This window comes from Prionailurus bengalensis, chromosome A1 (assembly GCF_016509475.1).
Source record: "Prionailurus bengalensis isolate Pbe53 chromosome A1, Fcat_Pben_1.1_paternal_pri, whole genome shotgun sequence".
Classification (NCBI taxonomy): Eukaryota; Metazoa; Chordata; class Mammalia; order Carnivora; family Felidae; genus Prionailurus; species Prionailurus bengalensis.
In genome coordinates this window covers 164,577,021-164,603,884 of record NC_057343.1, presented here as the reverse complement: position 1 = coordinate 164,603,884, position 26,864 = coordinate 164,577,021, and the positions used below count along the sequence as shown (strand labels likewise).

General features: G+C 37.0%; 2 protein-coding genes across 42 annotated transcripts in view; one reads left to right on the top strand and one right to left on the bottom strand.

Moving 5' to 3' along the window:
* The window catches only part of GIN1 (gypsy retrotransposon integrase 1), a 79,386-nt gene extending 53,614 nt beyond the window's left edge, over positions 1-25,772 (top strand). For both annotated transcript variants that reach the window (XM_043595009.1, XM_043595004.1), the window contains one exon: positions 25,521-25,772. The gene's annotated coding sequence lies outside the window, so the exon portion shown is untranslated. The remainder of the gene's footprint in view (positions 1-25,520) is intronic.
* Positions 1-26,864, bottom strand: part of PAM (peptidylglycine alpha-amidating monooxygenase) — a 286,547-nt gene that overhangs the window by 20,846 nt on the left and 238,837 nt on the right. For all 40 annotated transcript variants that reach the window (XM_043594861.1, XM_043594730.1, XM_043594826.1 and 37 more), the window contains 7 exons: positions 23,145-23,274; positions 12,494-12,610; positions 10,393-10,465; positions 9,232-9,442; positions 8,605-8,805; positions 6,291-6,406; positions 1,202-1,301 (listed from right to left, as the gene is read on the bottom strand). In XM_043594861.1, coding sequence (XP_043450796.1) covers positions 1,202-1,301; positions 6,291-6,406; positions 8,605-8,805; positions 9,232-9,442; positions 10,393-10,465; positions 12,494-12,610; positions 23,145-23,274 — 948 coding nt within the window. The remainder of the gene's footprint in view (positions 1-1,201; positions 1,302-6,290; positions 6,407-8,604; positions 8,806-9,231; positions 9,443-10,392; positions 10,466-12,493; positions 12,611-23,144; positions 23,275-26,864) is intronic.

Genomic DNA, 26,864 nt, shown 5'->3' with positions numbered 1-26,864 from the left:
TCAAAGGACAATTCTGAAGATAGCAGTTATCAAATTTACTTGGGTTCCAAGATCTGTATGCTGAACGATTAAAGTTTTTGGACTCTTGATATTACTTCTCTTTCTCATAACTTACTTCTTTTCTTTGTTGTAATTTTCACTTTTCCTTGTTATAATTAGTATTTATCTTCATTAATTCCAAATGACCTTATTATCTATCTAAAATTGCTTGTTGCAGTTCCTGATACCTCAGCTTTACTGTCTTCCATTCTTTAATTCTTTTCTTTAACCCTATCTTCTCCTATTGTTTCTACCCTGCATTTTTTTTTTTTTTTTTTTTTTTTTTTGTGAGAGAGAGAGAGAGAGAGCGAGTGCGGGAGAGGGACAGAGGGAGAGAGAGAGAATCTTAAGCAGGCTCCACACTCAGCATGGAGCCTGACGTGGTGCTCGATCCTATGACCCAGGGATTATGACTGACCTGAAATCAAAAGTCAGACACTCAATCGACTGAGCCACCCAGGTGCCCTGGACCCTGTTTAATTGAGAAACTTGTTTTTAGTATGATGTCAGAGGCTAGGTTAGTATACTTTTCAAGAATTAGAAATAATGTCCAAATTGCCATTAGAAAATCCCCAAAAGTAGCTGGCTTGATCCTAATGGGGAAACTCTTCTGTCCCCAGACATAATTTTGAGTTATGTGAAACAACAGTTCAGTATTCTGAACAAGCTGAAGTCTAAAGGAGAAAATGCAATGCTTCCTGCTTGGGATACTATGTGTCTGACACAGATGTGCTGGTGCTCCTAGGTGCTCGGCAGCTACCGAGAGCTGAAGAGCCACATGGGAAGTGACACCAGGGTGGAAGCCAGTAGCTCCTCTGCTTTGCCAAACCCATCATCTCCCTCTGGAACTAACTTGGAATTAACATTGGCTTTCAATGTAACAGACATTACTCCAGGCATCAAGAATTTCCTACGGAGTATCTGTGGAAACAAGGGGATAACTGCCAGGAAAAAAAAAAAAAAAAAAGTGTTTCTCTCTACTTTTTAAAAATCAGCTTAATCCCTGGAATGAAACCAAACAGGTCATTTAACAACTGCCAATTATGCTTTGATTTCCTTCTCCTATCAATAAAAAGAGAAGGGAATGAAAATATTTTTTTCACATGCTCTTAAGCGATGCAACTGGGGGAAAATGTGGACAATAATACTCTAAAAATCATACTTTCAGTCAGGGTGAACTTCCACACAGTGTTGGTGTGAGCGTCTCCAACATACACAGTCCCATCTTCTGACGCAGCAATATCGTGAGGCATGTCAAAGTGCTGCCAGAATAAAAATGAGGGTGGTGAGCCTACACTTGAATTCTTCATGAAAAGGCAGAAAAACAAAGCAAAGCACACAACAAAGCAAGAAGCTTATGAATCAAACCAAACAACCTATAATTCTGTCAAAGCAACTCTAGGCCAAGAAGAAGCATTCACTCATTCACCAGGCACCGACTCTGCCCCCTCGGGAAATGCCAAGGGACTCTCACCACTGACTTTCAAACCTTTTAAAAGTGAGCATTTATAGGAAGATTAATTTTTTACAGTTTTGTTTACTTGCTGTTACATTAGCCACCTATTTAGTTATATTTATTTCTGCCGCCATGTTTCTTTCTTCTTTTAATCACTATCACATTTGCCTGTTTTAATTTACACAAGTAAAAAAAGACTGAGTATTAATTTTTGTTATTGCTCCCATCAAGCTACCTACCATATGCTACCTGACAAGCTGTTTATACGTTACTGATAAGAGGAGTCATTTCAAAGTTTCAGGGCATTCAGTCTGAATGCATCCAAGGTGATACACAGCAAATGTGGGGTTTGCTTACTCTGAAGCCCAGTATTTGTAGTATTTTCAGTCAGCAAAAGGAAACAAATAGAGTGTTTCCTGCAAGTACTTCCTGTTTTTTGTTTTTTTTACCTATTTCAATATTCAGTGGTTTAATGTTTTTCTTCATGACATAGTTCCATTTCAAATCATTGCCATCTCAGTCATGAGGACATGAGACAGGGGAGCACTTTCTGTGACTTTCCTAAGGCCACTAAACTAGTTCCTGGAAAAGCAGCCTTAAAATGTTGTGCTGCTGCCATTTCTGTCTGGCTACTGAAGCTTTCGGAGGTGCCACGTGTCCACCAGCTGGTAGGATATGGATGATTTTTTTTCACCTTTGAGGTCAGTAGGCCTGAGTATACAGTTCTCAGAAATATGACCAGTGCGTGTGAACAGGAGCATTATCCTGACTGTGGTCTTATCAGACAGGATCTGCCCACTTCAGTTTGCTGAGTACAAAGGGCACCAATGAGGCAAACTACTGTTCCTAGCTCACTTTAGGCAGGCAGAATACATACTGTGGAGATACTATTGTACTTTGCGAATCATCAACAATTTGTCACACTGAAAAGAAACAGGAGACAGCCATGCCAAGGAGGCTCATTCCTTCATACTATCAAATGAGCTGTGACAAATGCACATGAGAAGAACAGAAAGCCAGAAATCAAAATGTTGCCTTGTTGAAATCTCACAAGCCAGTCATTAAATGTTCATCTTTATTTTGGGTTCAGCTAATACGTGGCAACAGACTTGTAAATTCTAGGCAGTTCCTCTTCTGTACCAAAATATGTTCTTAGAAACTGCTTTGCAGAGCATATGGTTGTAAAGTGCTGCATATTTTCTGATAGGAAAAATAATATAAATAGGTGAGGGGGAAATGTGTGAACTCGTCATTAGCTAAGGACTTTGCTTTAAATAAATCACAATATGTCATCAATTCCATGCTACAATAACAATAAACTTCTATCTCTGGTTCTCAAGCTGATCCAGGGAGCCAGGGGTTCTGTTGGAGATACTCTGCGGCCACTGGAGGGGCTGAGAGGGTAGAAATAGTGGATAGGACTTCGGGACCTCTATTCCTTCTGCAATCAGAAGCACTCAACTGTAATTTCTTTAATGAACTATTCTGTTTTGTGTTATCTGAAACAGAAAATCATGTTGTAAGCTTTAGGATTTCAGAGTTGAATGGATTTAAAGACCTTCCAGTCTAGGCTTTGTCAACTTTTCTGAGGTTTCTCCTCTCTTCTCTTGAGGTACCCCTCCCTAGCAAAGTAACACTGACAAGAAAGAATGACAGCATCCTCCTGGGGCATCTGATGACAGAGCCCAGGACAATCAACCTGCTCTCAAAATCTTATACTCTGTCTTAAAACTGCATAAGGGATTTGTGTTCTCTGTATAGTTATGTTTTCTTTAACATGAAATAATGTTTAAACTTACTTAATATGAAGTAAAATGGCTCTCTAAGAAGTTGCACCGAGTTATGTTGTAGTTTAATATAATCCATTGGTATATGGATGTGTACCTCCGGGAATTAAAAGGTTAAAACACATTTTAGGGTCTAAAGACTTGTGTTTATGATCCAGGTGTGCTACTTACTCTGTAGCTTTGGATAAGTAATTTCACTTGTGTGAAATTTTGAGTTCAAATCCTATCAAATACTGTAATTTTAATCTCCATTGTTAAGGTTAGAGAAACAACATAAATATAGGCTGGTTTTTGTTTTCTGTTTTTGTTTTTTTTTTTCCTTTTCTTTTCTTTTGGCTTGGAGTGGCAGGGATCCATTCCATTCCAGCCTGAAGAGTGTGTGTGCAACCAGATGTTAGGGACCGTAGGCTTTCTTGTGATAATGGGGGTAAGAAAGTGGAAGGTAACTGTGTATCTTTTGCCCTGATCTTTATTGTCCTAGGGTCTGAGCCTCCCTGCATAGACATAAAATGAAGCTCATACATTCGGGCATAAACTTTTCTAAAGAATGTAACAGAAGAGAGAACTGAAGTACATGGGGAAATATGTGGTGGACAGGCACAAACAGGTACACATTATGCAAAACCTGACTTCTGATTTGAAAGAAGAATCTCTTCATACTTAGGAATCAGAGTACCATATGGTTTCCTTCACCCAAATTTAATCTTTGTGATGATAATGTGATTAAATGGGAATTCTGAGAGATTCATCAACTGATGTTAGTTTACAGAGTCAACTCAGAACAAATTTCTACATTTTGTTGTAAGTCCTGTTTATTGAAAGGAAAAGTAAATTTCACCTTGGAGTTAGACTCTCTTTTTAAGTTTGCTATACTGACTTACGACTTACATCTTGTGACTTATTCATTGTTGAATGTCTGATGAACGCTAATGTTTAGGCATAATGCTTTCTAAGATTTTCATTCATGGCTGTTCATATTTTTATGAGAATAAGGCTCATGTAGAATTTAGCTTCTTGCTTAGCCCATAGTTTTGCTTTCTAGATGTATATATGAATTAAAAGTTAATGTCCTGGTTGACACAGTATATTATATTAGCATTAAAAGAACAATCAAGGCAAACACTGTACTAATACAAAGTGAAGACGTGAAAGAAAGTTAAGTCTCTTTATCAATAGATATGAGGAAGTTAACTCAAAGGGGCAAAACAATGAATATCAGATAATCAGTAAGGATCTGCAACACTACTGAAGTAAAATAGGTATTATCAATGTAATGAATTTCTTTCTGAAGGGTACTATGATTGGATATTTGATTCCGTATAGCTTTTCAGGTAAAATACGGTGAAAAGTCCTTCTTGTTGCATATCAATAGAAACTTAGGAAAAGTAAGGAATTTGTACTACTTTAGTTCAGATTCAGTTTGGTTCAACTCAGATCCTGTAACTTTAGCTAAAACTCCATTTGAGGGAGAGGCTATGTAGGCTATGTCCTGTTCTGTTCACCACCATATCCTTAGTTATCTAACATGGTGTATGACAGAGTAGGGAGTTAATAAATATCTCTAGGATAAATAAATCCCAGACTAGCTGTCAGTACTCTCACAGACATATTTCTCAAATATTGAGACACTTTAAAGTTTTTTTTTTTTAATCTAGCAAATTTGGTATTTTAAAGAATACTGTAAGAATTATGAGTATGGAGATAGTTTGTCCAGTGCTTTATGGCAACTGCATTTTGATCCAAGTAAAGCCAGTAAACATTTACATGTTTTGAAAAATAACTCTTATTAGCAGCATTTTGGCAGGCTGAATTTTTTTTTCTTTTACTTAAAGTTTAAATCCAGGTTAGTTAACATATGGTGTAATAATGTTCCATCACTTACATCTAACACCCACTGCTCATCCCAACAAGTGCCCCGTCTAATGCCCATCACCCATTTAGCCCATCCCCCTACCCCACACCCCTCCAGCAACTCTTAGTTTGTTCTATTTAAGAGTCTCTTATGGTTTGTCTCCCTCTCTGTTTTCATCTTATTTTTCCTTCCCTTCCCCTATATTCATCTGTTTTGTTTCTTAAATTCCACATATGAGTAAAATCATATAATATTTATCTTTCTCTAATTTCTCTTAGCATAATACACTCTAGTTCCATCCATGTTGTTGCAAATGGCAAGATTTCATTCTTTTTGATTGACAAGTAATATTCCATTATGTATATATATACTACATCTTCTTTATCCATTTGTCAGTCGATGGGCATTTAGGCTCTTTCTTTAATTTGGCTACTGTCGATAGTGAGCAGGCTGAATTTTCTAAAATTGATGTGCTGCCACAAGTACATCTAGGAAGTTTATATGAACAATCTGATCATTCAGGCAGTCATACTGAAGAGAAAGTACATTGAAGAGACAAAAGAGCTATGGGCATGATGAACCAGACAGTGTGTTTGTAAACAAGCACTATTAGAATAAACAGTGGTAAGCCATTTGTGAATTCAAAACTAGCCTTTAGTCTCTTATCTAAACCAAGCCTTTAGGACTTAAGTAAATTCCAGGAAGTGCTATTTTGAAGTCTTGTTGCTCAATGTAGTAACAGCATACAAAAAGCAAACGAGATTTCTGTTGGATCTAAGAGAACTACAAAAGTACAATTTGATACACTGTGGTATCTTCTCTACTTGGATGAAACCAGGAAAAGACATTATTATCATTATTTTCTGGTATTCTAACTACAGTGAATTTCAACCTGCTATCCTGTATGAAGTCTACTAAGAACCTTAGAAAGCATACAGTGTTCCTTTGTATCTGAAGAAATTGATCTAAGAACAGACAAGGATATTTATTCTAAATAAAACATAGTAACAGGAAACCCCTATCAACCTAGCTAAGACGGTTGGTTATCACATCTCCTTCAAGATTTTAAAAATTATTCAAGTACAAATCAAACGCCAAGATTCCTATTTTAGTTTATTCCCATGAAAAGGGATACCTAGGCAATATATGTGAATACCTTGCGCACTGGCTTGAAGACATCCATAATTTCCCCACTGGAAAAGTTCAACACAAATCCCTGTACAGGTTCTTGGTCCCCAAAGTAAGGCTTCCCATTCACCGCAAAGAGCAAACCTGTGACAACACATCCAGTTAAACACTCTTTAAAATATGGAGAAAACTGGCCTTCAAATATATACATGTACATTACACAGACTATTAATATAGGGTCAGCCTGGTCCTTATAATTGAAAACAAAAGTAGAAAATAATACACTAAGCAAATTTATCTTCTTAAGTAATAACAACAGGGGCAAACAGGTTAAGGGACTAATCTTGCAATAGGAAAACCAAGAATTATAAGGCCTCTCCATTTAGGAAGCAAGTAAAAATCAGGAATACACATATAGTGATATAGATATAGATACATAGGCTTAGGAATAGATCTAGATGGAGAGACATATCACAGACATCCTAGTGATAACCTTTACATAAATTATTGTGGGATGTTAGATCTTTTAAAAAATAAGTAATATCTGCTATCCTTACCAGAAGAATCAGAGAAAAATACACAAAGGCAATACGTGATGTTATAGCAGAAACAGAATAATATGATTTTAAACAAATGAAGTTTGAAAATACGAGATGCATACTTCAGATTATCAAAGACCTACTTTTTCCTAATTAAAAAAAATTAGACCATCTTTTCATTATTTATTTATTTTTAAATGTTTATTTTGAGAGAGGGAGAGAGGGAAAGAGAGTGTGAACAGGGGAGGAGCAAAGAGAGAGGGAGAGTGAGAAAATCTCAATCAAGCAGGCTTCACGCTTTCAACATAGAGCCTATTGCGTGGCTGAATCTCACAAACCATGAGATCATGACCTGAGCCGAAATCAAGAGTCAGACACTTAACCAAATGAGCCTCCCAAGTGCCCCTAAACCACCCTTTTAATATTAATTTCATGAATACTTTTTGTAGCAAAATTATATTTCTTAATATAGTAGTACTTATAAAAAATAATGGAAACTGTGATGTTTGGCTTAAACACTTCAGATGATTGAATATTATGTTTTAAAGAAGTAAAACACAATAAAATACACATCAAACTAAATGGCTGTTGAAGATCCTTTCATCTTTTTTTTAAGGATTTCAGGAAAAGGTTCTTCAGTGTATCGTACTAAGAAAAAATCAATACTATGAGAATCAATTACTGTTGTGCAATATTGTAGAGAGAATTCCAATTATAATACACTTTGTCTTTGCTTAGATTGTTTTTAACCAGATTTTCTCTCATCTTCTCTCTTAATGTTTTTCTCTTCATATTTGATTTATTTTTATTCACTATGAACTTGATCACCCTCTTTTTAAGTGAATGGACTTGCCAAATTTATTCCTTAGATATAAAATAAAAACCAACATGAGAATTTCTTTTTCACTGACATTAATTTATGAGTCTTTTATAACTTCATTACTTATTCCTTGTGGAAGCCAAATTTGCTCCTTATCTGCATACTTGAATCCGTTTATTCCATGTCCTAAATAAATTGGGGGCAGCTTGGGAAGACAGCAGGCATATGCAACTTTAATAAAACAAGAAATGTAAATATAACAGTGGTGGCTACAAATAGTCAATACTACTTTAATATAGGTACACCTATATTTATGAAATATAAAAAATATATAGTTTAGAAATATATTTTCAGTTGTTCAGTATTAATGATTTAAAGAAACCTTATGCAAGTTATTTTGTAATATGAATTAACTGGATCTTATGTCATAAGTTTATATTATTTTTCTGATTTTCTTCACATCAAGAAAATCTATTCTGAAAATAGGAAACAAAATTCTGGATTTTATTGGTCACTCCTCCTGACATTTAAATACAAGCCTCACTTAATTTACATATTTATCTTTGGGAAAAAACTTGGCCACTGCTTTTTAAAAAAAATGTGGAGCAGAAGCATTTTGGATACTGATTTTTCAGACACACACCATCTGTTGATGATGTGTGAAGACAAAATATGAATCATTTAATAACTAGAGCAAATGATCATCATTAAGGAAAAATGAAAATCAATGTTTGGAAACAATTTTTGAATGCATTACACACAGTTAAGTTTGAGTTCTTTCCTATTGCTGAATAAAGAACAGGGTCACCTGAGTTGAAAATGATTTACAAGGCATCTTTACACTAAAAGAGAGTAAGATCTGATAAAGCATCTTCAATCCCTTAATAAGAAAAAAATTATAATAAGAGTATATTAAGATAAGAGAAGTAACTTGTAAGGATAGAGGACAGCGTGACAAAATATAACAAATAAAGATGAAATACCTGGTATATATGAAATTGCAAATACGTTTCTTCCAAATGACGCATGCTTAATCTCTCGCACAAATTCTTTGGTGTCAGTTTTAAAACACTGGATTCGACCATTTTCCCTGTCTGCCACACATAATTGGCCCAAATGAGGCACAAGAGCCAAGCTGTGAGGAACCCTGAACTGGCCTGGTTTAGGATTGCTCCCAGAAGATTCTATAGAAGAAAGAAAAATCTCAGCTATACAATTTGTAAAATCACCCAAACCTCTAATGTTAAAGTTTTCTAGTTTTCCAAATTCATGATAGTAAACCATTAAATATTTGGAACCAGGGGAAAAATGAGGTACTAAGTTTGTTCTATAATATCTCTTACCCACAAACACATTACAGATTTTCTCCCTTTTTGGACAAAGTTTTCAGGTTGAGGCATTCTTTTTCCCTCTCACAAGACTGTGTGTGTGTGTGTGTGTGTGTGTGTGTGTGTGTGTGTGAGAAAGCTGGCAACTGGGTGCGTACAAAGGCCATGCTTTTCCCACTGGAGGGGACAATTAAATCCTAGAGAATGTGAGGGGTGGCCAATCTCTAGTTCCTAGTGTTACTGGCTAAGAATAACAATTGGAGATCAAGTCTTATTGAGTACCTTCTCCCCACTGTGTGATGAACGTTCCAGTTGGTGAAAATTGCACAATCCGACTGTTGCAGTAACCGTCTGAGACATAGATGGTTCCAGTGTCTGGATCCACAGCCACATCAGTGGGTTGACAAAAGTGATTCTGGTCACTGCCTGGTTGCATGCTCCTTCCCAGGATTAACAGAGGGCCACCTTTACTGTTTGGATCCAGTTTGAACACCTTTTTAACAAGGAACAAAAGCCTTACCCACTTCGCATGGTTACTAGTGGCACACTCCTGCCTTAGAAGACTTTCACAGGCAATTATAGTGTAAGCTCCCAGAGATTTATTTAGAGGAAGATACTGTGTAGAACAGGATGGGACTCTAAAGATCATTTGGTCTGATTCCTTCATTTGATAAGGGAGGCCCTTAGACATTAGTAATCTGCTCAAGGTCATCCAGGTAATTAGTGGTGAGGGGAGACTAGTACTTGGATGTCTTGTTCCATCCACCCACCTCACACTTCCTTTTGGGTCTCTCCTTGGCTAATGTAATAATAGTACAATGCTCTCCCGATAATACATAAGCAATAAATGTTTACTGAGATGATGTTTGAAGACTTTTACAGTTATGTCTTCTGAGTTCTAGTTGTGTTTTTTTTTTTCTAGTTTTCATACCTCTTTGCCACTTATTCATAAAATGGATAGTAGAGCTTATCTTCTGAGAGGAAGACTTTAGGCTATTCTGTGATTGAAATATAATTTCCTTTAAAAACAACAAAAATGTTTTATACATAAACATGGATGTACTAAAGACCTTGAAGGATTTATAGATTAAGGTAGTTTAAAACAACAAGTGACAAAACAGAACTAAGACTTGGGGATGCAGGAAAGAAAAGCAAATGTGGAAAAGCCAAGAAGGAGGGTGGGATGGCCTATACAGTGGTCAGGGTGAAGCCTCACATCAGGCCCTTAGGTGTCCCACCAGCCCTGCAGAGAAGGGTGACTCAGTTACGTACATATTAGCTCTTCCTGGCACTGAGTTCAAAAAGAAAAATTTCAGTTTTGGCAGTTGTATTTTCTTGTTATCAACTTCCTGGGTGACAGAAAAATACCCACACAGCTCTAGAGCATATCAAAAGCATAACTCCATGAACTTCTATTTGAATAACTGCCAAATGGAAGATTACCTGATGCAGAGCAACGTCTGTGACCCAATAATTTCCGTCTTTATCTATGCTCAAGCCATGGGGCAAATAAAACCTGCAAAATAAAAATAGTTGTCTTAATTGTACAATTACTCCCAAAGCCCACATGAGAGGAATTTCTTGCTAATTAATCTGTAAAGGTAATATAAATTGATAAATTGATAAATGGGTACCTGCATTCCTAAAGACCAACATAAGTTAAATGAAAATGCCTGTTATCATAGAAACCTCCTTGTGACAAATCTCAAATGGCATTTAATATTTCAAAAATCCGTAAGTGAAGCCTACAACCAATTACAAATATTTATTACAAAGTATGGTATATTAAACAACACAAATCACATCAATTTAAAAATGAGTTCAAAGGTAATATTACCATTTTAGAAATGTGCATAAAGCAAATTGTGTTGAAAAATGTAAATGGATTTATATAGTTTGAATAGCTTCAGTATACTTCAAGGTAATGTAATGAATGCCGTATTAATATAAAATATTAATTATATGACTCAAAAGCTTTAAGAGCGTCTCCTAAACACAATAAAACCCAACAGAACATCTTCCAGCAGACAGGGGCTGTGTTCATCTAAGCAAAGTGAAGTGGTGTTCTGGATAATCATTAGAGAAGGTTAATCTATTTAAGAAAATCAGTTGGAATGATGTGGGTGGGAGAACTGTAATGTAGACAGAGGCTCACAGGCTTAAGGAACTTAGAATTAACAAACACCTGGACAATATCTTAATGTGGTTTGGTCACATGACATCCAACAATCCACAGGCTGTTTGTCAGCTTCTAGCCTTAACCAAGGTGTTGACACCACAGATTCTTTTTTCATGTGCCAAGATTGGAACACCCTGACCTTGACTAATTGACTGAACTAAATCTGTGTTTTGGTGACTGAATGTGAGAGTTATGATTTGCTTTCAATACAGACTCCCCATGGCTGGCCAGGTTCATTTGGCAACAGTTGCTCTGCCTTTCTCTGATTCCCTTCTGGAAAAAGAATGTTTCTGATTCATTAGTAAAGCATAGAAGAGACAGGTTCAAATACACGAAGTGATAAAGCTGGTATTAGGATTTGGCCCCTGATTCCACCATCTTAGAATCCTATAAAAAAGTATCACCATCTCCATAAGCAGCTGCACTCAGGTGGATGGATGGCTCCCTGGCTTTTCCTGTGCCTAAGCAGATGGAGCAGGGTATAGTTCCTCAAGCTGCCAGGTTAAAATGGTTGAGGACACTGTAAGCAGGTGCCCTTCCTTTCTATGACCACGAATATCAGCCAACTTTTTTTTTTTTGGTTGCCAAATGTCATCTAGGAATAAGAGCAAATAATAAGCGGCTTTCAAGGCCAAATTACCTATGCATGCTAAGAAAAGCTAAAAATGCCATTTGTTTAGTCTTCCCTTTGAGATGGGAAGAAAGAAGCCTTTTTCCTTAATGTTGATTACTTGATGAGTTTGGTTATGTAACTTTTACGCTGAAAAAATTTTTTTAATCTTCAAATCTAAGCTGACTAGCAGCTCACTTCATTAGCTATGTGTATCAATGGTTCTATGAAGTTTGAGTACCTATTAGAATACCTGGGGAGCTTTAAAAGTACTGTTTTGATGCCTGGGCCTCATTGCAGACTAAATCCAATCTAATTTTTCTGTAGCTTCCCAGGTGATTCTAATTTCAGTTTAGAGCCACCTATTTAGAAAATGAAAGATGGGATGGTCCAATTAGTCGCCTGCTTTCTTAAGCTCTGCTTTTTTGCCACTGCTGTACAATACACCCTTTACAGGACCAGAGCCAGTGACACACTTTGATAAAATATATGCAGCAAGAGCCTTAATAACAACATAAGTAGGGGAGCCTGGGTGGCTCAGTTGGTTAAGTGTCTGATTCTTGATTTCTGCTCAGGGCATGATCTCACATGTGGGATTGAGTCCCGCATTAGGCTGTCTTCTCTCAGCAAGGAGCCCACTTGGGATCCTCTGACTCCCTCTCTCTCTACCCCTCCCCCATGCACTCGCACACGTGCACGCTCTCGCTCTCTCTCAAAAATAAAACATTAAAAAAAAAATAAGTAATTTAACTCACAGATTTTTTCCACTGGACTGTAGTACTGCAGCATTATTTGGATCTATGACAAGAATAGTGTCTTCTTCAATTGGCCCCAGTCCTCTTTGCTGGTAAACAAACATGCTGTCAAAAGAGCTTAAAACAAACAAACAAACAAAAACATTAGAATGGAAAATAAACCAATGAGAAAGGTCAATGAACTTGAGAAATGCAGACCATTCACTTGAGATTCTAAATACACAGTCAACTGAAGAGCTTAGACTTTGATTTCATTCTTTGTCCTTCACATTTCTGTACCTTTGATTACATATATATGTATACCAATATATATAGCGGTAATTACATACGTAATTACAAATATAATTACATCTGTACCGTTTGACTGTAGAACTATGCTGCTCAGAGGGGCCAGGGGAACAATGACATGGGGACTGCCTGGAAATGCAAGGTCTCAGACCCACTGAATCTGAAGTCCATACTTTTCACAAGAACCCCAGGTGATTCATATTCACATGAGAATTTAAGAAATACTACCAAGAACTCTTATTTTTTTCAAAGCTCCTCAAAATATTTTAATTCAATAGCTATTTTCTTTGAAACTACAAAAGGAAGCATAACTTATTTTAACTCACACTGTAATAAGGAAAGTATAAATGATAGCAGGAAGGAATATAAAATATGTTTGCTATAGTATTTGCCATAAGAACCGCATGCAAATACATATATTTTTAAAATTATTTTTTTAACATTTATTCATTTTTGAGAGACACAGTGTGAGCAGGGGAGGCAGAGAGAGAGAGAGAGAGGGAGACACAGAATCCAAAGCAGGCGCCTGGCTCTAAGCTGTCAGCACAGAGCCTGACGTGGGGCTCAAACTCACAAACTGCGAGATCATAACCTAAGCTGAAGTCGGACGCTTAACCGACTCAGCCACCCATGTGCCCCAACATGCAAATACATAATATAAGGATATAGTATATAATGTTCAAAGTATTTACAAAATATAAAACATAAATTGATTCTGGAATCATAAAACTTCTTCCATAAAACAACTTTTCTTTAAGTACAAAATGACCAACTACGTAATAATATAAAGCTAAAACAAACATGACAGTTTCTGCTTTTTAATTCTATCTCCCAGGTTATAAAATATTATCGGGGCGCCTGGGTGGCGCAGTCGGTTAAGCGTCCGACTTCAGCCAGGTCACGATCTCGCGGTCCGGGAGTTCGAGCCCCGTGTCAGGCTCTGGACTGATGGCTCAGAGCCTGGAGCCAGTTTCCGATTCTGTGTCTCCCTCTCTCTCTGCCCCTCCCCCGTTCATGCTCTGTCTCTCTCTGTCCCAAAAATAAATTAACGTTGAAAAAAAAAATATTATGAACATATATGTTTATATATATTTTTTCCATTTATATTTCTATATAAATTGCTGATAGTATCTTTACCTAAATTGGCAATTAGCATAGATACTATATTTATTTCAATTCCTGTTTGGGTAATTATTTGAGACAAATGACAAAGATAAAATCTTGTAATATAAGCTTATATAACAGAAAGGTAAATCTACAAATCACAAAGGGACCAATTTATATGTTAAAGAACGAAGAATTGAATTAGCACATAGTTGAGCAATACATATGTGTATCTACATAAAAATATACACAATATATACATATTTTTCCAGACGAGTCAGTGGATGATCAACAAATATTTCTGTAACAGAAACTATGTGATACAGTCAAAGCTGTAACAGAATTTCCTTTATAGAATCAGACAAAGCTGTGAAAAAACTAATATGTTGTAGTTCAACTGTATAAGCAAAAGAAGAATCTGAATAATATTAACTATTAATGGAGATACATTTGCAGTTTGGAAAGGCAAAAGAGTGCTCAGATCTGTCACAGACCTATTGATTAGGTTGATATTTGATTGGTTGACATTTTTTGTGGAACTTATGTAGAGTCCCAGTAGAAGAATAAAAATTTCAAAATTACATTCTCTTGCCATTAAAAAATTCATCACACGATTATTTGAGCTTCTTGACTGTTAGAGTCTTTGGGGATATTTTCCATGAAAGATAACACTAAGTCCCTGAAGTAGTTCTTATTAATATTGCATTCAATTAAAAACAAAATATTGATTCAACTTTGTCAACCTAAAACTTAAGTAATACTGTTTACACATGCTATTACGTGTAGTTAAAACCACACAGCAGTACCTAGAAAAAAAAAACCTGAGTTTATGAAATAGAAGTAACATCACTAACAAAGTAGATTTTATAAGATACTCATGGGATCTTCATTAAATTGAAATGTGAGGGGCGCCTGGGTGGCGCAGTCGGTTAAGCGTCCGACTTCAGCCAGGTCACGATCTCGCGGTCCGTGAGTTCGAGCCCCGCGTCGGGCTCTGGGCTGATGGCTCAGAGCCTGGAGCCTGTTTCCGATTCTGTGTCTCCCTCTCTCTCTGCCCCTCCCCCGTTCGTGCTCTGTCTCTCTCTGTCCCAAAAATAAATAAACGTTGAAAAAAAAAATTTAAATTGAAATGTGAAATTTTATTAGAACCAATGTAAGAATGTACAAGGTGTTATTAAGAGACCGGTAAAGGGCAAACATGATGTAATTCTTTAATGAAACACCAAAGAGTTATTGTGTATCTGAAACTCTATTTTCAATAAGAATTTCTATACTAAATACATCATAACTATTCTTCTAGTAAACAATGGCATTGGATTCAACCATCAGTGTTGTTTTCTTTTTCTTCCAACATGTCTATAATATTGGATAGCATAAGGTCAGCATGTCTGAGACTCAGAGTATGCTCTAAGGTTCACATTCATGTACAATAGAATAGTATCTTCATTTATGATCTGTTTTAAGGCATATTCTTCATTATCTAGAAACATTCCAGTGCTTTATGACAGCACCATAGCAGTCTAAATAATGTGAGAATTATGCTTTCCCTGACTGTAAGGAGTTAAAATCTGTTTCCTCTTTTTTGAAAAGAAATTTTGAATTGAACTGTGGATTCATATGTACTTCTCTCTTCAAAAGTAGCATTTCGCACAACTATAATACAGCATCATAACTAGGATATTTATGGATATTGCTAAAAATCTACTGATTGTATTTAGATTTCCTTTTCCCTTTTGTATTTTCTAAATTTTTCATGTATTCTTGCAGTTTATTGGATTGGGCATGGAACATACTAGTGTATTATTTATCTACTTTGCCCCCACTTGTGAGTTAGTAACATGGAAAGTTACCAGGTCCTCATAGTTCTTACCAAGTGCTATACACTTGATACGTAGTGTTCTGACCCACTACTGATACTTAATAATAGTGGCACTGTATAGTGGCAACAATGCCTACTGTATATCCCGATAAAGCTGGAGCATAACAGACCTCAGCATACCTATAGCTGCACATCAAGAGACAGTCACTGAGCTGATTGGCTGGCCAGTCGGGATCCTTTCATTTGGGATAGTGGAGCTTTGTGCCACTAACAGTTCGTAGTCACACAGGGCAAGGGACAGAAGAAGTTGAAATTTTTCTTAAATGGGAAAGTCACAAACATACACATGCACACCAAATCTGCCAAATAAAGTAGTTTATAAATTCCTGTAATTCAAAGAACGGTAACCCTTGAACAGTTCACAAATGGATGTCAGATTACAGAACTGGATATACTGTTGCTATAGCAAACTGCTTATTTAGTGTTCTAAAGCAGCTACCCCACATTATATGCTGCAGAGAAGTCTTTATTTCAACCACATTTAACTTTTTACAGGATATAATAATACCCTGCAAATTTCACACAGTGCCTGGAGCACTGCTGACTTTTGTTTGCTTCTCTGAAAACGCACTCAGTCAAAAAGACTGAACTGTGGTTCATGGGCGGGAATTCATCACTTCTTTATTTTAGCAGTTTGAATCCCCCATTAATAGTTTTGCACATTAGCAGCCAATCAAATAGTTTAGATAAGGCTGAGAAGAAATGCTCTGCTATATTCACACAAAAAATAAACTCCAGTAAGAAGAAAATAAGCTTCTGTGCCATCAATCAAAATTAAGGGAATGCAAAATAAATAATAGCAACTGAAGAGAGAAGTATAATATAAGGTTGCAATTATATAAATTAAGAAGCTGGAGAGAGAACCATAGGTTTTCTCTTTCTTTCCTTTTATGTTTTAATTTTAATTCCAGTGGAGTTAATACATAGTGTTATATTCATTTCAGGTGTACAATACAGTGATTCAGCACTTCCATATATTACTCAGTGCTCATTTTAAGTGTACTCTTAATTCCTTACACCTAGTTCACCTATCTCCCCGCCCACCCCCCCCCCCCCCCGCCGCCACCACCTCCTCTAACCATCTGTTAGAACTGTAAGTTTTCAAGTGAGAAAATAAGTGGAAAGATACCCTCAATATTAGGAAAGCAAAGATATACCATATAAAGGCCAGAGTCTTTAAGTGGAATATACTTAAATAATATGTTAAAAACACTCACTTCTGAATATATACACAATGCAAAAAATCTCTGTGAGGAGGAAATTAGGTAGACAAAGAAACCAGTATGACTCTTTAGTGCCCCAATGGACCTAGCATTGGAGACATCACAAACAGGGATGAAAAGAACAAAGAGCTAGGTATTATAGCACCAGCTCTGCTGGGTCACTAAAGCCACTGAGTAGAAGTCACTGAACAAAGTGCTTTTTGTTACTCAATAGAACGAGGCACTTATTAAAGTCCTCATTTTTTTGGACTAGGGAACTGCAGGTAAAAGGAGTGCAAACATCTTCATGCAGGTCTCAGAGCTAGAAAATGGTAACCAAGGTTCGAACTTAGGTTAGCTGTCTTAATATATATATTAATTAATATATTAATATTAATTAATATATATAATAATATGTAATAATAAATTAATATATAATATTAATATATTAATATATTAATATATATTAATATTATATGTGTTGCATATTTGCATATTTATACATATAGTCTTCTCTTAGTAGGACTGACCTCACTGGACTGGAGAATCTCCCTGCCAGTTATCAAATTGAATGTGTGTATGCAAAAGCGATAGAAGAATAGTCACATAACGAAGAACTAGAGAAAGTAACATAAATCTGGAAGAAAATGGTTTGAGTGGCAAATGACAATGTGAGAGAGAATGCTAGAATATGGAAACATTCTTTCTGTAGAACCCCTCATGATTTTCTCTCAGATATGAAGGTACTAAGGTACCATTCAGTCACTTTGAGTTCTGTTTTACAGGTTTACTTAATTCTTAAATGAAGCAGATATCTTAACTGAGACTTCAGAAAACCAGTGAGACAAATCTTGAACCGATTTTTCTGAAAGGATGCAGAGAGATTTCTGAAACAATAGATCTTGGCAACATTCCATAAAGCACTGATGAAGACATGTTTTGTGAGCTATTTGGGGGGCAAATAGGAGAATAATCCCAGAAGACCACATATCTAAGAACAAAATTTTGCTAAGCCAACCACTGAACTATTCAAATTTTATAAACAACATTTATGAAGATATGAAAGGCATGTACATCAATAGACTTGATACAAAGCTGGGAGGGACAGCTCATTCTCTGGTTAAATAATATCTATAAATTGTTAAATCTAATGAAGGGAAATATAATTGGAATAAAGTCCTGAATTCAGTATTTTTAAAACACCACATAAGTGGTGCCTGGGTGGCTCAGTCAGTTGAGCGTCCGACTTCAGATCAGGTCATGATCTCACAGTCCGTGAGTTCAAGCCCCGCGTCAGGCTCTGTGCTGACAGTTCAGAGCCTGGAGCCTGCTTCAGATTCTGTGTCTCCCTCTCTCTTTGCCCCTCCCCTGCTCATGCTATGTCTCTCTCTGTCTCTCAAAAATAAATATATGCTAAAAAATAAAAACACCACATAAGTATAAATTTCCAGTAAAAGTTTTAGGAAATGTATTTAAAGATTTTAGCAGATTCAACACACAACAAGATGATATGAATGCTGAATAAGAGTGAATACAAACTTTTTACACTGAGAGATATATAGAATACACATTAAGGATAGTAATTGCACTGCTGAGCAGATAATACATGAGGTATTGTGGCCACTTCTCCACAAAACACTTTAAAAGGATGAGAAATCAAACTACCTTCAGATGACAGTATCATGTCAGCATACAGACTGGTTGATGGCCTGGGGATACTTATTCCAGAGAAGAGAAGACTTTCTTCAAATGTGTAAGTAATTGCCATGGATAAATGGGAGTAAGTTCACCCTGCGTTAGGTTGTCATGCAGGTGGAGTTAGGAGACTCGGATTTGAGTTTAATGTAGTGAAGAACTTTATAACAGCTAGATGAGTCTCATAATTGGAAAGTATGGCTCATATCATAGGGAATTTCTTGGTACTGAGAGTTCAAGCACTGGATGACTGTGGAAGATCTTCTAAGAGGTGTGTGTACATTAGGCGGGAGATTGGAGGTGAGCTCTCTGGTGCACAGTTGCTCTTCTGGGTGCCCAATGTCTGCTGCCCCACATTGAGCTAATGAAACTTCAATGTTTCTTTAGGTGACCCAACATTCTAAGCCCGCTGTCGGTGTATTTGCTTCTGATGTCAACTCTATTCCTACATTCCAGAGACAGAAGAAAAAAACTCAAGCTAAGCCAAAGAGTGGATTTTATTTTTTTGCCACAATGACTGGTTTGGAGATAGAGGAGACATGACCTAAGTCAGACCAAAAAATATGCTAACAGACTCAATTTAAGGATTTTCTGTTGACCTGTCCAGGACACAGACTACGTCTGTGAGACTAGTGTGATAATGTGATTCTGAAGCTGAAAGCAGGGACAGAGATCAATCAGGGTGCAGGAATGGAGCTAACCAGGAGAAAATTTGTTAAAAAATGGATCCTAGTGATGTCATCTGGATTACCATACCCTTGAAGTTTTCACTTATACAATCTAATCTATTTCTTCTTTTCCTAAGGTAGTGTGAGTTGTTTTTCTCTCTTACTGAAAGAATTCCAAGTGATACAACTTCCAACTTTCCTTTCCACTCCATGTGGAAAACTTACTAATTGTACAAAGGAAACAACTTTTTAACACCTAAAAATAAGGGGTAAAACCCATGGTTTAGTTAAGTGGGTATGTGATGTGAGTCTTGCACAGTGGAACCAGAACCATAGCTGAGATAAATAAAAGAAAGGCCAGGAAGCAAGATTTGACAGGAGTCTGGATTTTAAGACTGAGACCCAGGAACAGCTGTTACTGAGGCAGGAGCTACCCACCTCCTGCTGGGACGCATTTAAACTTGAAAGAGCTCTAGCTGTGATGCCTCCCTAACACCAGGACAGACCGCAGGCTCTTAAACGTTTCATTACATCCTTCTGATAATAGGCATTTCTTATTGCAGCTAGAAGAAGCTTCTTAAAGTAGCCATATTGTAGTAAGAGATGGACAGGAAAGAAAATGGAAATCAAATACTGAAAGGGAGTGATGACCACCTTTCAGGAGGTCAAGTGGTTTATTATTAATTATTATTATTATGATTATTATTATTATTTCAGTTTGGTTGCCATGCTTATTTAGCATGGTTAAATAGAAGAGTAAGGGGTGATCAGGGAAATCAGGTAGAAATGAAGAGTAATACTACTTATTTATTTTTTTTCAACGTTTATTTATTTTTGGGACAGAGAGAGACAGAGCATGAACGGGGGAGGGGCAGAGAGAGAGGGAGACACAGAATCGGAAACAGGCTCCAGGCTCTGAGCCATCAGCCCAGAGCCCGACGCGGGGCTCGAACTCACAGACCGCGAGATCATGACCTGGCTGAAGTCGGACGCTTAACCGACTGCGCCACCCAGGCGCCCCAAAGAGTAATACTACTTATAAAAAAGTTGATATGATGATATCAAAGAGCTTTGGGTACTAAGTATTAAGTACGGATTATTAATATGAAGCATGCCTAATAGTTAAAGAATGATCACATCCTAAAAATTAGGGGACACAGAGTGCTTAGTTTTAGAGCAAGTCCTGACCTTAAGGAAACTACAATTTTGTGAACATGAGAACTATCAGGATGAGAAAAATTCCAAGGAAGATTAATACAGGATTTCTCACTACTCTATTCAAACAGTGGTAGCAATAAGAATGCAATTTCTTCCCAATGTTTAATGTCCATTGTCTCTCACCAGTACATCATAAATTTTTCAGGAAGGTGCTGTCTTTTTCTTTTTACAATCCTTGGATATTTAATGAGGGAGAACAAAAACTATGTACTTTGCCTATTTTATATAATGCAGCTTATATATGAAGGATCGCTATGCATGACTGTTCAAAGAACGGAGCCTACAAATCCAAATCTATTTTTCTAAAAAAATAAAGAGTAATCCACTTCTAATTCTCTTCATGAATAATAAAGCAGACAGTGGTTAAAAGCAAAGAAGTACGTTCCAGAAGAGAATTTCCTTGCAACCATGACTGAAAAGGCTGCTAGAGGCCAATGGACACTACAAGAGAGACACAAGGAAAGACAGCTAACAAAATTCTTACACCTGAAAGATAAAGATGAATAAGAAAGAAGAAATAGAGATTTAATAAGTTAAACCAGCACATCTGCTCTGAAGAAGTCTTGCATTTTTAACAACACCCTTTTGTTGGTGCCATTTATCGGGATAAACACACCAGGGCTTTGGCACTGAAGCTGGACTCTATTTGCACATGATACTGGTTATCTAGATGAAAGCTAGATGCCAGGAAAAAGCAGTTCTTGAGTGAGGACTAACATATAAGTCACAGAAACTGTTCTTATGTGGCTCTTATTTCAGTGTTGTGTCATCGTCTCCCACCCCAAGCTGGCCTTTACTGATCCCTTCTCCTGTGAAACTGTTCCAGCCTCTGCTGTTGACTTGGAATGAGTATCACATTCAAATGGAGACTTGGACTTTATCCAATTTAGCTTTAGCCAGCTGAAACAGTATCAATGGGAGAAAATGATGCTGTAATTTTCTCCTCTGGTAAAATGTGGCTAGAAATCCATGCAGAAAATGTAGCAATATTCATTAAAACGAAGAATATGCTACAATGAATAGTAATAGTTTGCTTTTAAAAGCACTTGTTAAAATACCATTAGATGTTCAATAATGACTGAGACGATGTAACAGAGATGTATGAATACGAATATTGAGTTCGATTGCTTTGAACTCTGAAGTGATTCCTTTCTCAGATTCCATTTTCAAGTGTGACAACTGGAGAGGACAATTAAACAATAACCAAACTACCAATGTATTGTGAAATGCTGAATGAGCGCCATCTTTACCTGCACAAAGAAAAATACATACACGTTTGTGTGACAGAGCGGAGTTAGCACCAGCATAAGTGTAATCAATATCTCTGAAATTAGAGGGAAAAAAACAACTGAACTATTTATGTAGGCTCTCCGTTTTCCAAATGAGACCCTACAGCTATACACTTGAAAGGAGAAGATTCATTACAGTTAATTGTTAGTTTAAGATTCACCTTCATATGCACATTTGTGATAAAATAAATGAATAAATGGATATTCATTACTCAGGAGAGTTAAGATAACCTGCTAGATTTGAGACCAACCTTTTAAAAATGTCATCATGTGAATGTGCTCACAATCCTATACAACCCAATATTGCAAAGTGGGCAACTGGGCCAACCCTGGAGTCAGATGAAAAGGAAGTGAAGCTCGGTTTTGCCGTTTTCTAACTCAGAGACGTGGGGCAAAACACCTACCTCCTCTTGGTTTCATCTGGAAAATGTGAATGATGGTGATAATAACAGTGCCCAGCTGTTGTAAGGTGATTTAGGTAAACATTTAAAACAGTGACAGACCCACAGTAAACGATAAATGTTAGACATTTTTAGTCAAAATCCTTCTAAGTAGATAGTGGAAGGTAGAATAAAAGGTTGGAAAGAGAAACCCAAAGGAAAAGCAGGGGAATTAGTCCTCGTGTTATTCTTAAGACTTTGATGCTCATAAAAAGAGAAAATTTGAGTGATAAAGTTAATCTGTATGAAAATATAAAGGTCAAGCTACTATTTCTATACATGTGGTGGCTAAACTGGTTCAACCATAATCTCCAGAAGGTTAAATGTTTTCACTGCTGTGCAGCAGTCTGATGGAAAAGGAGAGTCCAACGGTCTTAAAGTGGTTCTTTATGCAGCATGCACACGGAAATAACAAAGTGTTTTCTTGTAGTCAACTAGTAACTTTTCTTAGTTGATCATTTCTCAGGATGCACTTTCTTTGAAGTCTTGAGACGCCTCAGCAAATGTACTCTCTTAACTGTCTTTTAATATTATCCTCCTTAAGAATGTGAAGGTAAAAAAAAAAAAAAAAGAATATGAAGGTGGCTTCAAGGACAACGGAAGAAAATGGTAAGTAGGCAGAATCAGATTGTCATTGTCTTCTTTCCATCAACTAGTTTGTGAAACTACGTTAATTGTTTTAAAATGCCCAAGACTTCCTCTCCATTACTTATCAGAGTCATGCATTAAAAGGATAAATATGGTTTGCTCACAAAAATCAAGTTCACAAAGAACCTTGGTAGTTCTCTTACTATTACCCTAGTTTAACAAAAAGTGATGCATGCTATATTTATTTTCATTTACACCCTGAAGGAAAAATATTACTTACTTTCCATCCCAGACATGGTCCCCTCTGTGGAAAATCACCAGGTTATTCTTAGGGTCCAGAGCCACCCCAGAGACCTGGCCTGGTAACAGGTATACTCCAGGCCAATCCAGTGATTCTTCGACATGGAAATCTGTAAGATAAATACAGACATTTGGTGTAAAAAGGAAAGCTGTATAACCTCATGAAGATGCACAATGGTTATAAGAAACTCATGCAGTAATGTCACTAGACGCAAAGAAAACAAAAAGTCAAGCCGTGCTCTAAATAAATAAACCACATGCACATGCCGAGTAGCTTCCTGAGCTATGAAATGAAGTGACTGTGAATTTGTTTGGGGACCGTATGCCCTCTTTTCCTCTTGATAACATGCCTATGAAAACAGCTTACCCGGAAGTCCTTATAGAGCAAATCTGAGACTACTTTCTTCTTGACATGATTCTTATTTAAAAATAGTATGTTTGGGAAATAAGACCACATGGATGGCATCATCTTAATACAGAGCTTTTACGTGTGAATCAATAGCAAGCATGGGCAGTAAGCCTGTGTGTGTGTGTGTGTGTGTGTGTGATCTGACTCCTGTGTAAATTCTAGATGTTCAATAGACACAAGACCCTATAATAAACCATCGCTAATTATATCATACAAGGAATCTATATAAGATACCAATCTCATTTCTCTGAATGTGAGGGTTCCTATAGCAATGGGAATGGAGGGACACTCTCTTTCATGGCTTGTATTTCACTGTTTCCTGACACAAGAGAAGGGAAACATAACAAACTGTGACTCTCAAGTTATTCTGATTTCTAATCAGAGTACCTTTATACTTAGAGAATACCTGCATTTATTTGTGTTAGGCCCTTTTATAAACATGCTTATGAATAAAGAGGTATGATGTATGAAGTAGCTGTACTGACTGAGGATATAAAGTTAGGAAGATACTGTGAAATCAACTGTATCAGTTCCATATTTCTTTCCCTCTCGAATACTTCAACAGAGATGCCGAGAGGTAGAAATGCAGCAATTCGAGTCTCGTTTCTCCTTCCCATCCTCTGGAGGATGTGGCAACATGCAGTGAAATCCCTAGAGACAGGCATTAAAGACTGGAGGAAGAAAGGAAAGCACAGGGCTTGTAGGATCAGCTTATGAAAGCTTGAGAGCATGCTGGTGTGAGAATAAACACTTTTAAAGTAATTTTCTCAACTGTACTTAAGGAAATAGTACTGCTTCATTCAAAGTCTTTTTACCTCTGCACATTTAATTTTTTTCTTTAATAAAAATTAAGAAAACAGCGCAACTGAATGCCTAGGTCAGTTCTGCCTACAACTTCTGCAGAAGCATCTTCAAGTATTCGCTAAGTGTATTGTCTATGTAAGGCATTGCTAGATTCTGGGAATAAAACATGGCTTTTGGCCTTGAAGACCTTGTAGAATAAAATGAGAAAAACAGAAACCAAATACTTATGACACACTGTAGTGATGGAACACAGGAGAGGGTCCATAATCCTTCCTGGGGCTTGGCTGGGAGAGGGTAGGGTTAAGGTTAGACCTGGGAGATTTCCCAGAGAAATAAACACTTGTGTATGCACTTAAAGGTAAGTGAGGAGTTCAGTGAGTGCAGAAGCGAGCAGAGAATATTTTGGTCAGAAAGATCAAAAGCGAGGATGTTTACAATTGCAGAATGTTTTTCAAGATCTTTAAATAATCTGGAAAGGATACCTCTCTGTGTCCAGGTGGGGCTAGGGGAGCGAAAGGAGGGATTAACAGACCTGGAGATCTAGTTTAGACTGGAAAATATATTGTATACCATATGGCAGAGTATGGATTTAACAACGAATGAATGTCAGTCTGAGCTGTGGTGTCTTGATCTATACGAAGATTAATTTTGAGGCATGCTGCAAGTATATTATTAGTATCAGTAAAGCACAGAGTTTGGAATAATTTACTTTTGAAATATATTAGGGCCCACGAGAATGTCATTCTCACTCACGCGTTTTGATACGCCTTCTTGAGTTGAAGAGAAGGGGGACAGAGTTACAGCTGGCACGCTTACATTTGCAAACAATTCTGGGCACAGCAGTGGATGTGAATGGGGCTGCTCAGATGAATAACATTCATCATCTATCACGTTTGTCATAATAGGAAAAAAGGATGCAAATTGCTGCTACAGGCGACTGGTAGCCACTGAAGGTTTCTAAGCATGGGGTAGCATGATTAAAACTGTGTTTTTGAAAGTGAAATCTGGAAGCAGTGGTATAAGCATGACAATTAGAGATGTCTAGATAGATCAACAGATGGATAAATCATCCCCCCAAGAAAATGTTTTCAATTATTTTAAAGTTCTCAGGTTGTATGTCATTCACTGCCATCTCCGTTACAGCTTGTCCATTTGGTGGTCATTGTTCGATGCTCATTCATCAGCGCCTGAAGAGTCCGGATGGTCTTCAAGGCAACCTTGAACCTCACGATAACACAGATATTTAGCTGCTTTTCATCAGATTCTCAGTGCCCAGAACTACTGCACCCAGATGGAACTTCTTGAGGGCAGGGATCGTGTCGTATTCACTATTTGTTGTAAAGTCTTAACAGCACCTGGCTGCCTGTTATGGCCTAATAAATACACTAAACAGAATGCTGTGGTCCAGTCTACTTATTTATGTTGTCAACCAGCACTTGAGCACCCTTATAATCTTATATTTCACTTGTACTGCCTCTTTTTACTCCCCACACTGCTGAAGACGTTGAGACTCAATAAAAATGCTAATTGGCTAGTCATTTTTATTAAAGAAAGTAAACATATGTTTCCTAGAACATTTCTATTCAGTGGTTCATCCAGCAGGTACTGGAAGCTAGGTGCTCATGAAGGTCCAGAGATACTAATTCTGATAAAAAATAGATGCAGCGTCCAAAATAAACAAACCGGGACACGTGTGAGTTTCATTAACTATTGGAAATACTGCACAATCAACTTTAAACTGGCTATGAATGACCCCAATTACCAATGACCTTAGATTGGTAAGCACTCAAAAGTCTGCTAAAAGCATTGACTGATAGGTTGTTAACAGCTTATTTTGTCACACAAGAGAGTCCGTTTGGTTGGAAATTTTCAAGAAGGAAAAATAGTGTAAATAGAACATATTATTAAAATGTATAGGTTTGGTGAATTTTCAAAACAGTAAAGGTAATATGTAAGGAAATATGTAAGAAGAAATATATACACTGTGAGTACTGAGTCAATGCAAAGGAGAACTACTTTGTGCATGGCAAAAATTTTAGAGAGGTTATACTATTTAAAATTTCATTTAAAAATACCATCACACACTTTTAAGATTACCAACCCAAGACCTCAACATTCTTAGGATCTAGGTCTCCAGGTTAACTAGAGATTATAAAATAGTTACAGAAAAACTGAGTTCATGTCTCCTCTGTGAACATTACCTCAGTTAATTGATGTTTTTGCTTCCAGTGTCACCATCTTTTTCATTATTAGGTGGTTAAAAGCTGTTCCCTTTAAGATTAGATGATCAAGATTCAAAGCAGTCTTTTAGGACTAGTGGTCTAGGTATATGGATGGAGTCAATAACATGTTTCTCCAATCCCTGCCTGTCACTACATGAGAGTCATAGAATGTCAGAACAGTACTGGGTCATCCCAGGTCGTTTTCTCACTTCACAGGAAAGGAACTATGGGCTTGGGCCAGACTTTAGTTGTCAATGTCAAGATT